Below are 16,134 nucleotides of genomic sequence, written 5' to 3'. Positions count from 1 at the left end.
TGCCTTGTCGGCTCTGCACCCCTTGCCTCTGTGTAAATTACAACAGGTCTTATCGCAATCAGTGGACAGCTTTTCTTTTTTTACTGAGCGCTATTGTTCCTTTCACGACCGCACACGTGCTCTCACTCAGCTGGAAAGCACTGGGAGGCGCGGTAGTCTGTTATGCTTCCCAGCAGCGTGTTGATGATTCTGTTCTTCCTATGCATTATCGATGCCCCTCAGAATAACAAGCGTGCTCGTTAGAATGGACCCTTTCGTACGCAAGGCCAGCCTTTGTTCGTTGAAAGCGGACGTAAAGCTATAGCCACACGCAAAACAGGAATGCCTGTATGTTTTGTGCATGCATAAAAAGACACATGCAAGCGAACTTCCAGCCATCAGGTGGATTAGCAACAACGTGTCTGATGCGTAGACAGGACAATAGTTCAGCATGCGCATTACCGAAATCTTTGAACACGTATTTGAAATTGAAATCAGGAGTAAAATAGATAGGCCACCGCGGCGGCTCATTGGTTATGGCGCTCGGCTGCTGGCCCGAAAGACGCGGGTTCGATCCCGACCGCGGCGGTAGATTTTCGATGAAGGCAAAATCCTAGAGGCCCGTTCAGTTTATGAACCCCAGGTGGTCGAAATTTCCAGAGCCCTTCACTGCGGCGTCCCTCATAGCCGGAGTCGCTTTGGGTCGTTAAACGCCCATAAACCAAACCAATAAACCAAACCAGAGAAACAGATAACAACAGGTGGGAGAGTTAGGTATGAAAATTTCCATCAGTGGAGTCGGCGAAGTGACGAGGACAATACCGGTCCGAGATATTCGGGAGTTAAGTAGCAATTAATAATGCGACAGCATTCTTATCCTCATCGGGGAAAACGATGTCGTCGGTAAAATACGCCCGTTGGCTGGAGGGAATCGACCTCACCAGACCGAGTGATTTCCATTGGCCGGAAGGAAGTGACGCCCCCGATGAGATAATTTCTGTTGGGTGGAGGAAAGGGACTTCACGGGACTGGTTAATTGCCCACTGTTTACAGGAAAGTGACACCACCGGACCGGATAATTTCTATGGGCCGCAGGGAAGTGACGTTACCAGGCAGGAAGTGACCACTATACGTCTGTATCGTCACCTCGAGACACCTGTGTGGAAAGGTCTAACCACCTGTAAGATGACCCGGAGGGATGTCTTGTTATGTGCAGACAAACGTGTAGGGGTACGCAAACACCACTATGCACGAATCACAAAAAAACTCGATGAAAGGCATCAACAACCTCTAAAGCTATCGCACTGTGAACACATAATGTAATTAGAAGTCCCTGTCAATTCTTTTTTCCGTGCCGTATCATGCCTACACAAGACGCTTGTCCCGACCTTTCCGGACGTTTGGTGCTTTGGGAGTGGATGTGAGGCTCTTTAATCCAACGCGCCGCCAAGTTGCTTGCCGCCCACAGCAATAGCACTAGGATTGTCCTTCCCACACTGTGCTCCGGCGTCGCGCACTAGTTTTTTCTTGCCCTATGGAAGGCTCCATTGCACAACCAAGCCTGTCGCCTGGTCTTTTAGCAGTAATTGAGATGATGGCATATACCGGGTGTTGCAGGGAATATTTAAGTGATTTTCAAAAATAGGATTGTTGAGGTGAAAATATGGCTTTTGCGGCATGAGCAGTAATTGAGATGATGGCATATACCGGGTGTTGCAGGGAATATTTAAGTGATTTTCAAAAATAGGATTTTTGAGGTGAAAATATGGCTTTTGCGGCATGATACTGACCCGCCGCGGTGGCTCAGTGGTTAGCGCGCTCGGCTATTGATTCGGAGTTCCCGGGCTCGAACCCTACCGCGGCGGCTGCGTTTTTATGGAGGCAAAATGCTAAGGCGTCCGTGTGCTGTGCGATGTAAGTGCGCGTTAAAGATCCCCAGGTGGTCGAAATTATTCCGGAGCCCTCCAATATGGCACCTCTCCCTTTCTTTCTTCTTTAACTCCCTCCTTTATTCCCTCCCTTACGGCGCGGTTCAGGTGCGCAACGATATATGAGACATACTGCGCCATTTCCTTTCCCCAAAAACCAATTATATATTATATTTATGATATTGAGGTTTGGCGCAAACCACTCTTACAAAAATCGTCTATAGACTTCTTATAGACGCTATTCCCTTATTATAGGTCTCTTTTTGTCTATTCATACTCTATTGACTGTCTATAGACAAAAGTCTACTAAAATTGTATGCGCCTATTAGAATACGCTTCAGCCATTTGGCACCCACATATAGCTTATCTGACCAACGCATTAGAACTTTTGCAAAACCGCGCCGTTAGATTTATTCATTCTGCATACCATTATAGCACAAGTGTTACATATCTGAAATCGCTTTCAGGCATTCAGCCACTCGAGCTGCACCGCCGCACAGCCAGTCTTTTATTATTCCACAAGTTTTTTTCCAGCCATCTACGAACTGCGCCCTACATGGTCCTTCCGGCACGCGTATCTCACCGCACTCTCCATCAACTACAGATCAGCCGTTCATGTGCACGCACCGTCACCTTCGCAGCTTCATTTTTTTTCTCGCACCGCCGCGGACTGGAATGGCCTTCCCGCTGACATTGCAGCAATAACCTGTCCCGCGAACTTCGCGCGTAGAGCCCAAAGCTATTTATCATCATAACGTATGATTATTTGCTGTCACATAAAACGTTGTACCCACCCCTTATGTAATGCCCCTAAAAAGGGGTCTTTAAGGAAATAAAATTGATTGATTGATTGATAGATTGTCTGTAGACTGTCTATAGTATTTGTATTGTCTGTAGACTGTTCTCTATGGTTTATCTACAGAGCGCCTATAGACTGCAGACAGAAGTCTATGGACCGTATATAAACTGTATAAAAAATTTTTTGTACGATCAGAAAACCGGCGAATGACTTTTGCTAGTAATATGTTTAACTAGTTTCTAATAATTAACTCTTTAACGATTAGAGTTAGGCGCCTGGTTGCAATTACAGTTCTGTGGCTGGCCGTTAGTAATAATGATAATAATAATAATTGGTTTTTTGGGGGAAAGGAATTGGCGCAGTATCTGTCTCATATATCGTTGGACACCTGAACCGCGCCGTAAGGGAAGGGTAAATGAGGGAGTGAAAGAAGAAAGGAAGAGAGAGGTGGCGTAGTGGAGGGCTCCGGAATAATTTCGACCACCTGGGGATCTTTAACGTGCACTGACATCGCACAGCACACGGGCGCCTTAGCGTTTTTCCTCCATAAAAACGCAGCCGCCGCGGTCGGGTTCGAACCCGGGAACTCCGGATCAGTAGTCGAGCGCCGTAACCACTGAGCCACCGCGGTTAGGGCGCTCGACAACTGATCCGGAGTTCCCGGGTTCGAACCCGACCGTGGCGGCTGCGTTTTTATGGAGGAAAAACACTAAGGCGCCCGTGTGCTCTGCGATGTCAGTGCACGTTAAAGATCCCCAGGTGGTCGAAATTATTCCGGAGCCCTCCCATACCAGTTTTAAGAATTTCAAAAACGCGATTACCCTTGCCGCTGTGGCTCGACAAAATTTGGCTATTTAGGCAGCCGCCGCGGTAGCTAAGTGGTTATGGCGCTCGGCTGCTGGCCCGAAAGACGCGGGTTCGATCCCGGCCGCGGCGGTCGAATTTCGATGGAGGAGAAATTCTAGAGGCGCGTGTGCTGTGCGATGTCAATGCACGTTAAAGAACCCCAGGTGGTCGAAATTTCCGGAGCCCTTCACTACGGCGTCTCTCATAGCCTGAGTCGCTTTGGGACATTAAACCCCCATAAACTAATCTAAAATTGGGCAATTTAGGCTAGTTACATGCACGGGAGAGGTTTTTTGCATGCGTGCTTTCAAAACCGCATGTATTTTCGCACGGTGCAGCCAGATTCCAGGAAAAACGAAAAAGTCGAAGTTATCGACACCGGCCATTAAACAGTTGCAAGAGTGGCAGATCGGGCTAGTTGGTAATTTTCCATAATGCGATACAGCGCGAATAAAGACTCGCTTCGTCCCCGTCTTTATTCGCGCTGTATCGCATTATGGAACATTAAACAGTTGACACTCTACCTACTCCACGCCGCATATTGTGACCGCACTCATGTGTATACAGATGGTTTGGTCTCAGGTACAGGTTCAACCTACGCTGTGGTCATTCCTGCGAGACAGACCAGTATTATCCAGCAAACTTCGCATCGGACAACCTGCACTTGGTCAGAATTGGCCGCTCTTCGTGCGACTGTGCAGTACATCGGTGCACAAACACCCCACAAATGGGCTGTGTTCTGCGACTAAAAAGCAGCCCTACAATGTCGTAATTCTTTTTACACCATTGCGACCACGATCAACTCGTAGCCGAATTAAGACATCTCCAACAGCAGACGCAGGAAGAGGGTCATGTCATCTTTTTTCAGTGGATACCGGGACACTCTGGCATTGTCGGAAACGACGCAGCTGACGCTGCAGCTCGGGCGGCTAACGGCAGTGCCAACGTTGTCCAGATAGCGTTGACAAGAGCCGACTCAGCAAGACATCTGCGAATGCTTGGCCGAAGAGAGATTTTAGCGTCATGGTCTTCTCCTGGCAACTCCACATGCCGTCTGCACCGCCTAGACCCCTTACTCCAACTCAGTCCTCCGTCCAGCCTCTCCCGCTGCGATGCTACGCTGTTGTGTCGCCTGTGGCTGGGAGTGACGTTCACAAATGCTTACCCCCACTTAATCGCAAAGGCAGACTCTCCTACGTGTGATATCTGTGGGTGCGACGAAACTATAGAACACTTTCTTTGCAACTGCCCTCGGTTTCAGCGTGAGCGCGCACTCCTGGCACAAACACTCCGCCGTTTAGATCCTCGGTTAGATCCAGATGCGAAAATCGGAATTCGGGGGCTGCGATCCCATCGGCTGTGTGTGGTTGCTTTTTATTTTGTTTTCTAATCATATTCTGTAAGCAATAAATAATTACACTATTAGGCTCCCATTGATTAACACCACGAATGGAAAAAACAATAAACATTCCCCTATACGCTTCTTGGTTTCAGTGGCTGTTGGCGATCTTCATATCCATAGCTGCTCAAGGAAGATCAAGTATTCACTCACATTTAGCAAAGCTTACATGAATGTGAGAAAAGTCGACTCGTATCCAGTTATTGAAGGAAAGGGCGAAAATTGAGGAAGCGAGCAAAGAACGAGTCACTTCGTTTTTTATCACAACCCTTTCTTTCTCTTGAAAAATCAGCTCTAGCCGTATTCTGTCGCATTCATGTAAACGCGGCTATAGCAGTCAACAGTGACCTTCCACCCAACTCGAGGTGTGCGTTGCTTTTAAACCACCGAGGCCTTCTTTGAGCATTTCCGGGCTTTGTCTTGCCTTTTTGAGATTCGATTCATGTTTTCACCTACACTTGTTTTCGCGATTGTGTTGCAGCGTATGCAAATATTTCGAGACACTCCACGTGCGGCCCTGCAGTACTTGCCCCTGTGTGAATTATAATCGCTATCAGTTGTCCACTTTTCTTTGTGGACACGGTCGCTGCTTACACAAAACACAACTGCAGTGTCGCGCAGCTTATCGCACTGTGAAGCACAACACTCATTGTCAGCTTCAACTGCTACTACACAGAGAGCCTCGTGCACTCGTTATCTGTGCAGACATTTCCGAGGGCACCGTTATGCTTGCCGGCAAGGCGTTGATGCCTCCAATCTTCCTATGCGTTATCGACGTCCATCGAAATAACAAGAGTGCTTGTTGTAGTCTTCGCTTTGGGAAGCAAGGCCGGCCTTTGTACACTCTAAACCAAAAGGAGAAAAAAGGGTGTAGGCTGGCCTCAAGGGTCCACCCTTTTATAAATGGGCGTGCGATAGAGGGCAGCCTACTCAGTTTTTACTCCCCTAGGCGTATTCGTGTTTACAATGTACGGTGAAAGCAGACGTGCAAATGCTATCCACGCACAAGAGGGAGCCCCTACAAGTTTTGAATTGTCAGCGTGAAACGATACTTGAGCAACACAAAGCAACAGGGACATAAAAACAAGAGAATTTTTTTTTTCAGAGGGAGACTGAATACTAGCGCAATTGGTATTTATGTCTGTGGCACAAAAACCGCGGCGTAGAAGTGTTAATGGAGCTGGCTGATATTTCCTCCCCTGAGATCATTGTATTTGTATCTTTGTTTTCGATTCTTACTGCATTTTCTTCGCGTTTCATTGACCGTGACAATATGTCCATATAAATACGTAGGTGAACAGGCTACCATTTGTTATCGGTGGGTATTGCCAGCGTGTTTCGGAAGTTCAGGTGAATAAATAGTTGAGCACGCACACTAGCTGAATGTATGAACTGATCTGCTGAAAAAAAAACTGGATGAAAGTATAGACAACTATGGGGGAGGCTGAGATATGAGAATTTCCAGAAAACCAGGCGATAAGGTCCGCGGCGGTGGGACTAGTCGGGGATATAGCATGCACCGTGTGGGCTGTTACATGCCCTGAAGAATATGAAGGTTCTATTTCGCGCGGCTGTCGAAGGAAGTATCATTACGTATGTGCTTGTATGTGATAGTATGCTGCTGCTGCTGCTGCTGAGAGAAAGAAAGACAGGAAAGTGCACAGGCCTGCCTACTGGATCAAGTCGAGCCACACTCGCTGCGGCGTGCTTGTTAGCGAGTCGGCACTTAATCGTCCCGAACTCGTGAAAAAAGAAGCACCTAGCTTATGAGAGCTCACAAGCATGCTTGTGAAAGCTTCACTCTACTTATGAGAGCGTTCAAACGTAATCTGAACTTCTTGTCTCAGCAAAGATTGCGTAAATCCGTAAAGAACGGCCTATGACGCGTCAGTGCCCACAACGCCTCAATACTGCATGCATTCTAGTATGTCTACAGATAAGAAGCCCCTCGAAGGCTGTATGTTTCCTCCATGATGCATGGAAATATGATGACAAAATTTTTTCGGTAATGTTACATTCCATAAACTTTTGACTGTGGGTGTACAAGATAGTATTACCCTGTGATATGCGGAGCGAAAATTGTATTACGATCTTTTCGAAACTCTTCCGTGTATGATAATTTAGATCTTAAAACATAATTGAAAAATTTCTGATGGCACTTAATTCTGTTTACGCGCAGCAATGCGAAAGCACGGAACATTCTAGAGCGGCGGTTTTTTTTCCACAGCGACAGTACACATTGTATTTTAATTTTTTTTGTGCTTATGTTTTTATTTTTAAATTTTTTCTCTATTTTAATTTTCATCCTTTTTGAATGTTTTTGCTTTTCATTCCCTTTATTTGTATTTGATTTTAGTTTTGATGACGTCATTTGATTGACAGGTGAGGCGGACGCAACCTGCGAACGGATACTTCCGGCAGACTGATGGGGCAAATAAGGCTTTCGCCTTAATATATTTTCCTGCGTTGAAACCGTATCGCTGTAGGCTGGGAAGTCAAAAAATAGAAAAGTATGACATTTTTGGAGCACAGTGGGGAAAGAAGAGCCCCTTCTTTGCCCATATATGTGCCTGTGTTGTTCGTTGTACTGGTTCAAGTACCGATAAGTACTAGTAATAAGTGCTTAAAAGGGCTTTACCGTTTCTTAACATGCACACTAATCGGCTCACTTTTTTTTTGTTTACACCACCAACTTAAAATGTGCTCGCATTGACTCACCTTTTTGAGAGCTACTGAAGAGAAGGGGTTCGTTCGGCCGCGTCCATATTCACTAGATTGAAGCATACGTTCTGAAAATAGCTGATAAAACAGTTGTAATCTCAGTAAACCTATTTACACAGCTCCCACGCTTCCGAATACTTGTCAAGTTTAATAGACAAATTTCGCATTGCTGCGTTTCCGGAGGCTACCTCTGGTTACTTTGCTTACAGCTTTGTGTCTGGTGATTTGTGCGGTTTGAATAGCGCTCCGATAATCTCAGTAAATTGAGTACCTAAAAACAAATCTGGGTGTTCCTCCACACCATTTTTGAAGTGCGTAACCAGAATGAGGTCATTAAGACATAAGGTCACTTATACTTTTTGGACCCTACAAAAAACGTTAATTTCAAACTTTGTTCCTAAAGCTAGCCCGCTGCAAGTGGAATCCGTGTGCTTTAGTCGGACTTTTTTTCTGTGTTAGGTCTCGTACGACTGCTGTCTTGTTACAGGGTGGTGTACTACCTTGTAAGGGTAGAGCACTGGTAACTATAGGTTGTATTGCACTTGGCTCCACTAAGGATATCTCAGTCTTATCGCTTTATTGCCCTCACGTGGAATCGATAGCAAATGACCCACCGCAAATGACCTACCCTAGCTGCCCATCTGTGGCTACGTTTGATCTTTACGACCGCTCCCGCTACTCGTTCAACTAATATAGCGTTCAACCTCTGTTAAAAATGCTTGCGTTAAGTTCAGTCTAGTTCAGTTTATTTTCTTTCAAATAAATGTGGAAGACAAGGCAAAAGACCTGAAGCCAGACAAGGTCTTGTCTCCCGCTTGATGATGACAGCGGGTACAGCTTTGAAATATAGTGACAGGGAATACTGGTAACAGTATTCATAAGATATAAACTATAAACATATAACAGTATTCATAAGCTATAAGATATAAACACGATATAAAATGTAAGGAACACATTGAAAACACAGTACACGCAAGGGATTGATACAAATTAAACGGTAAGGCAAACACGTAATGAGGTATGCGACAAACTAGAGGTGAGAAAAAAGGATCTTTATCTATTTGGATGTGCAAATAGCTCAAAGCTGACAAAATCATGACAGAAACCCCGGAAAATTAATATGAAGCCTGATAGGCTCGTATGATCGCGCTATATACATAAAATATGTCAAGTGGTCATCAAAAAAAAATTATATTCCAATTGAAAGGCTTGAACGGTAGCGGTAGATCGATGTGGCATTCATGATTATTAAGTAACTCTATTACCTGATAAGCATGGTTCGATTTTCTCTAAATATTTGTGACCCTTACTGTTCCATGTGCACTGGCTAAAATATATATTTTGGATATATTATATTATGTCTAGTGTAAAGCTTTTTTCTGTAAATTAAATGCGTCACTTTGAAGTAATATAGCTTGTTGGCCGGTTGAACATATTATAAGAAAAGTGGGTGTGTTCAAAGCTCACTTACTCTTTCTTTATAGCTCTCAAATATACGTAGAATGCGTTTTTGCAACACAAAGTGCCTGTCATAATTGTATTGTCCCTTATATCTGCTTCTACCTAGTCTAAACGTCCAGGGCGTGCAGTGTAGCCTTGTTTCTATACGAGACCGCTAGCGAATGCCTTGTGAAGCATACTGTCCACATTTGTTTCGCACTGCCTGCATTTCCTGGCACCGTCGACAAGAGGTAATATTCTTTGTAATAATGGACCAACTAACCCAACTACAAGGGCGGTTGAATAGCATGTCTTTGTTGTTTTTTTTGCGTACTCTGACAACAATTCTGTCAGTGGTCGTACTGGTAAGGTGGTGGCGGGGACCTTGGTGCGCCCGTCGCCTCGGTGTGCGGGCAGTCGCTGCTTGGGTCTCCCTGTTGACGATAGGGACGTTCCGGGCGATGGAGCTGTACGTCGGCAAGCCAGAGTAGTATGAGTGCAGCATCTGGTCTTGGTACCCGTAGTCCTGGACCCCGGAGTTATGAGACTCCAGGGTTGGCGGTAGGACTTGGAACATGCCAGGGGACTGAGTGCCCCGTGCCGCATCACTTCGGCTGCCAGCGCCGTTGCCTGTGCCAGGACGGTCTTGCGAAGGCCCGGTCGGCAAGGTCCGCGGGTAGACGGTGGCGTACGTGATCGAGGTAGATGACAGTCCTCGACCGCTACGGGTTTGTGTGGACAGCACCAGGGGTCGCACCGAGCTGCGGCGCTCACGTTGGTCCTGGTCTCTGGAAGGCTGTGGCGGTAGCAGCGGTGCCCTGAGCTAGGACGTACAGTATAGCGAATGCATGAAATCAAAGGCGCCACATGGATAGAATACGAATTATTTAAAAAGAAAAAAGAACTTTGGAGACTCCTCAGTCGCTTCAGCAGTACAATGCGACAGCAATACATTTCTGATTAGCCGACGCTACTGTTGCAACTTCTGTGTGCTGTGACATTAGTTTGCAATTTTCGGTCCGCAAACCGACATAATCGGTCTACCACATGCAGTGGCAGGTATCCGTTATGTGTATACTATATACTGTGATGGTACCGACTTTGGCATGTAGCACTTTTTTTTTAATTTCAATTCTTTACTTAGATTCCTATCTCGAAACCATGGGTTGCTCACAAACCGGTGGTCAGGCTGTGATGATGCTACGAGGTCATGCGACCTCTCTCAACCAGTCAGCGAACGAAAACCATGATTAGCCAGTGCGATAGCGACTGCACGCCGGCAGAAGTAATAAACTAAACGCTAATATTGTCCCAGCCATCAGACAGTAATGAGGTAATTTTATATATTCAGTTTTTACGCCAAAAGCTGCTAGACAGACAAGTTTAAGCCTCGTCGACAAAAGTGGTTATCTCGTAGATTGTGGTTTATACCTTTTCAAACAAGAAATGTAGAACACTGTGCCGCAGTCTAGTTCAAAGCACTTAAGGCGAGATACAAAGGAAGCGCTGCCTGTCATCTAAAGACGCACTGACGAGAAAGTACCACAACAAAACTATAACGAAAGATTCTGACAAAAAAACGCTCTACTTAACGACAGACAAGAAATAATTTTACGAGATGTGGTCACGTGGTTGCGCTCAACGATAGCTGCAGGATTCAACCGCAGGTTGTCGCTTGGGCATGTTTTATGCGATTTTCAACGAAAAATTGAAATTGTAAATTTCGGGCTTCTTTGATATTACAGTGCTAGATTGTTACCAGAAATTTGGGACAACTCCCAGCTTGTGCCGTCAAGCCTAGCGGCCTATCATGTTCTCTTGTGCAGCCCCCCCCCCCCCCCCCTTGCTATGTTCGCCACTTTCTTGCGTCACGTATGACGTCAACGTGCTATTTTTAAGCTTCAAAGCCATGCTGCATGCGGTATCAGAAAAAAGTACTAGAAACGCTTGCAGAATTCCTCGTAATATCTTAAAAATTGATATCGTAATTTGCGTCATAGCAAAGTATGCTCTCTCTGATTACATGTCAGTCCGCCAGGGCGCGTCACTTGTCAAGGCATATGTGTTGACAGTAGCGTGTAAAGAATTCGAAGGTTCATCGTCATCGCGATCATCAGCCTGACTACGCCCACTGCAGGACAAAGGCCTCTCCCATTTCTCTCCAGTTAACCCTGTCCTTTACCAGCTACGGCCACCGTATCCCCGCAAACTTCTTTATTTCATCCGCTCACCAAACTTTCTGCCGCCCCCTGCTACGCTAAACTTCTCTTCGAACCGAGTCTCTTACTCTTAAGGACCACAGGTTATCTCGCCTTCGCCTCACATGCCGTGCCCAAGCCCATTTATTCCGCTTGATTTATACTATACTCAGATACAACTTAAGGACGCAGCAGATTTTCCCCGTCAAGGGATACCCTTCCAGCCAATGGCGTAGGCCTATTCTCATGGACCTGGTAGTGTGACAAAGCAGAGAGTGGTAGGTGAAGTGGGATAATCCCTACCCTCTATGGTAGAAGATAGACCCCTCTCTCCATTGCGGCGCCGCTCGCTGCATTGTCACGCAAGCACGGTGGGCCATGAGAATCGGCCGACGCCATTGGCTGGAAGGGGGTGCTTTGAGGGGGGAAGCTGCTGCGTTCTTGAGTTGTATCCGAGTATAGGATGTCATTGCAAAGAAAAGGCCACTTGCCATTGAAAGTGAGTCATCTTCCTGCCGTCTCCTGTTATTCGCGTGGCCGCACGAGCAGCAGCAGAAGTAGCCGAGTATGAAACATAGAGTGAGCAGAATGCCCGTCGCGCCGAACCAAAAGGCCAGCTGGGTCAGCAGTGATGCGTCTCCCATGAAGCTCCATTCTGCGTGTTTTGAGGACGGCAGGCAATCAGACGGTCGGCGGTCGTTTCAGGTAGAGTTAGGTACACACAAAACCTCATATTGATGCTTGAAAGGCTTTTTCACGTGGTAAAGTTTCGGACACAACACATTATATCCTGCCCTGGCCATCCCAGAAATGATGTCACCGCAACCTTGAAGGTTCAGTGAAATCCGACTCTTCTCTACGGCTCATAAAATAGCGCGCCGAAACGACCTGCGAAAAAGGCCAATTCGACTATAGTCGAATACAACTTAACTTTCCAGTTAAGCTCCGCCCACATTCAGGACCGCAGCAGTGAACTCCTTCACGACAAAAAAAAAAAGGGAGCCTGTAGTTACAACTTTTCTTGTTGCATAACGAAGGAGCTAATCACAATAAAATAATTGAAATGTCTGAATGATAATGTATGGCTTGTTTAATATAGTCAAACATTAAAAGGCCGATCTTGTTTACTGTTGTGATTGGTCAGCGGAAAAATACAGGACGCCGTGGACCGTGGCCCAGTGTCAACAAATGCTGGTTTTTTAAAGTTGTATCCTACTTAAGGATCGAACATTGGAACGCGCATCCTCAATGAGGCAAGAAAGGCCAGAGCTCTATATAACCCAGCGAAATTCGCCGTTAGTTGAACGGAGTCTCGTTCATGCGGCAGGTCTGCTAGAAGTTCATCCTTTCTTTCAATGAAAAAGCGGTGATTATTTGCAGTGACAGGCAAGCGTAGAGTAACCATAACGATGTTGGACCTAACTACTTTCTGCTTGACTCAATATAAATGTCCTGCCGGTCTGCCTGCGTCCTGCACCTAGGTGTCTCTGGGACACGTAAAGACGCCACATGACATTCTCTGTAGACACAATTACGGGTACTCACTGTCAGTTCTAGGTGGTGGTGGGCAGCTTGGAACAGTTTTCCCTCCGGCCTTGGGACTCTCAGTTGACACAGGTGGAAGACGACTCGTAGAAAGGCTGACGCTTGAGCGCAGCCTGGCGTCCCATCCTGTCGCCTCCGAGGGTCTGCAGGTAGCCAAGGCTACGAGGAAGACTAGCTTCGTGTTGGCAGGCATAGCTCCTGCACTCTGCCGGGAAATGAGAATAACCCTCCGATAATTGCGCAGAGTGGTACCGATGATCATCGCTTGATTTCATAGGTGTCTCCGAGTATGTTCAACGAAATGTCACCCCACTTGTTAAGACGTAGTATTGGTTGTCCCTCCATGATAAGAGCGTCGTCGTAATCCCTCTTTAAAAAAGTTACAGTGTAATGCTAATGAAGGTTCAATACACTATTGTGCAGCGGCAGTCGATAACAGAGCGCATAAGGAAGTGAGTCCAGATACTCGATGAATGGTCGCTTGAAAAAAGCTTTCAACAATTTTCACATCCGAGTGCAAACGACCACGGTAGCTACTTCGTCATTAGAAATGTCGCGTTGTTCTAACCTTCATTTCGAAATAGTATGATTTACTGACCTTCCCTGTCACGTTGCAGCGACGTTCACCTTATTTTTCATTATCACAAATATCATGACCAATTCATAGCACGACGATAGCTTCTCCCTCTGACTTTAAATTATTACTGTTAGTTTTCCACCACGACAACGCTGTTTCAGCAGATGTAACCTCCTCCCTTCATCCAATTCTTAGTCTCATTTCGACTCTTAGCCAGTCTACTTTACTCTTTTCATTCCGTGGTGTTTTCTCCGACACTCTAATTACGGGACACTATTTCTCAGGTCTGCACATTGCACGCACTACCCATTACCGTACGTCTAATTACATAAACCCTGACGATTCGGCGGTTACTTGTAAGTCATAGAAGACGTGACTTACCCGCGCACGTAGCCGCTTCCCGAAGTAGCAGCAAGCACTGTCTCCAGTGTTGGCTCGATGGTACTGTCTTAACTCCTTATCGGCTGTCTTGCGATTTCCCAAGCATGCGTCCTTCGATCGCTAGGGTCGACTAAGGCGTCGTCACTATCTGCTGGGCAAACTTGGACTTTTGTTTCTACTGCACAAACAGGGAATTTTGGGCTGTCCCGGGGTTATTGTCTAACGAGTGCACTATGCATCTTGGAAAGTTTTCGCCATGCGTTCAGGACGGTATGGAAGTGTCGCCTTGAGTGTGCATATGGACTCGCTACAATTTCAAACGCCAGTAGTGTGGCCTTGTGGACTTGTTGGTTCATAGTCTTGAAATGCACTGCATTTCAGCAGAAGACGAAAACACAAAGAGCAGAAATGAACACCACGGGCGCAAATGTCGGTGAACTGCCACTAGTGCGTCTATTCGCCTAAAGAATTTGATTTCTCTGTGCGATAGATTATTTCAGTTTGATTTTTCTCAGATTTTATGCTTCAAGAAATCGTCTGGGACGAAGCAGTTTTCTTTATGAATGTGCATCTCGTTTAAATTAACAAATAACATTGTACGCTGTGATGTAAATATTACCTTAACGTCATGCACTAAACAATATACATTTCATTTCATTTATTTCACCCTCAGGGCTTTCGCACTAGAAAGGGGATGGGGCAGTGCAGAAAATAAAAATACATAGATCGAAAAGTGCGCTATATAAATTTCATTTATTGTATTATGCCGATTATGTGCTCCAAAACGTTATATGACTATTAAAATCACGCATATAAAAGAACATTGAAAATTCTCATGTTAAAACAACGTTCAAATCATAAACATAAAAAAACACTATTTCCTAGCTCTGCGTCGCATTTATTTCCTGCTGTCTATGCAGTAATTACGTATTTCAACTACCATAATTTTTCAGTTTAGTATCTGACATGATGCTGGTCATAGATTGCATGCTCAGCTCAATACAGTCACTAAAAAAACTTTACCTATTACCCACCACCACACTCACGCATGACACCCTTCACAAGCGCCTATACGAGCTTGAGACCATGCCATTCGAGTTTGATTAGAACAGTGGGCATGGTACAGGTCCACAGCTCTCACGCATGACACCCTTCACGAGCCGCTGTACAAGCTTGAGACCATGCCCACCCGCATGTTGCATGTATTAGTTGTGTTGTGTTGTGCGTGTCGCCCTCATTACCCCACGCTCCTTGAAGGTGTTCATTAATCTTGCGTAGCCTCATAATTTGTGGCTGTGGCGTGGCAGGGTTCCTTCGACACTGCAACGAAAGTTGTATATCTGTTGTTGAAATGCTTAATTACGGTTAAGAAAACGTAATTCCCAAGCTTATTTGTAGCGACGCTATAAAAATGACTAATACCAGTGTAATAACGCTTGACCGAAACAAAACATGAACACAATTTTCGCCTTTATTCCGCCTTTAAGTTAACTGAAGCGGCAGTGAATCCTCACTAAACTTGTGATACACTCCACACATTCCCAACCAAAAACATTGATTTGATTCGGTTGGAGATGCGTAGAGTTTGTCATAAGTCTTCAAACCCAACCAGACAGACGTATCTGTCAAAATGTTTAGTTTTCATTCTTATCTGAAGAACTGCCACACATTAGTAAATAGATTAACGTGTGAGTACGTTTTATGCAAAATAATTATAATGCACTTTCTACTGCGTGTAGCATACTGTCTTCGCATAGGACACATTCTCTTTACACACAACTTCTCAAGAAGAAAAGACGATCAACTCCTATGTGAAATATGTGGATTTGAGCTCACACTAAACCACGCTCTATTCCCGTGCCCAAAGCTCGAAACAATAGAAGAAAACTTTTTTCGTTTTTTTGCAACCAACACATCCCCCTTCAGCCAACTTTGCTCATAGAAGCAAAATGCCCTTGTTGATTGGTACTGTATTTTTAGCTGTCTAAAAGAAGCACGTAGGTGTCCATCAAGCGAAACTAGAACATTACTTCGGTGAGCTATTGACAAAAAAGAAATGCTGTGGAATTCGGTTCAAATAAAGGGCCTATTTTGCAACGGCTATGTGTCAAGTCAAATAGCGATGAAACTCATGAGTTAAACAAAAAAATGAACATCAAGTGTTTTATAAGAACAAAACCATTAGTGTTCCAATGAAACAAGTAGCGTTAATGACACACAACAATTTTATAGCATTATTCTAATGTTCGGGGCTTAGTCGATGGGAGGACGTTCTCTGCGGAGCTACGCCAGCAGAAATCCCAGAAATACGGACAATTTTG

At 45.4% G+C, this 16,134-nt stretch overlaps 1 protein-coding gene across 1 annotated transcript; it reads right to left on the bottom strand.

Moving 5' to 3' along the window:
- Nucleotides 1-6,383: 6,383 nt before the first annotated feature.
- On the bottom strand, nt 6,384-16,114 carry LOC144110914 (uncharacterized). Its single transcript, XM_077643982.1, has 5 exons — nt 13,814-16,114; nt 12,856-13,060; nt 11,802-11,965; nt 9,447-9,935; nt 6,384-6,395 (listed from the first exon to the last, which is right to left on the bottom strand). The coding sequence occupies exons 2-5, from the start codon at nt 13,046-13,048 to the stop codon at nt 6,384-6,386; spliced, it is 858 nt and encodes a 285-aa protein (XP_077500108.1). The 5' UTR covers nt 13,049-13,060; nt 13,814-16,114.
- Between the last annotated feature and the right edge of the window lie 20 nt (nt 16,115-16,134).

This window comes from Amblyomma americanum, chromosome 11 (assembly GCF_052857255.1).
Source record: "Amblyomma americanum isolate KBUSLIRL-KWMA chromosome 11, ASM5285725v1, whole genome shotgun sequence".
Classification (NCBI taxonomy): Eukaryota; Metazoa; Arthropoda; class Arachnida; order Ixodida; family Ixodidae; genus Amblyomma; species Amblyomma americanum.
The sequence above is the reverse complement of the archived record's forward strand: the minus strand, read 5'-3'. Positions and strand labels throughout refer to the sequence as shown.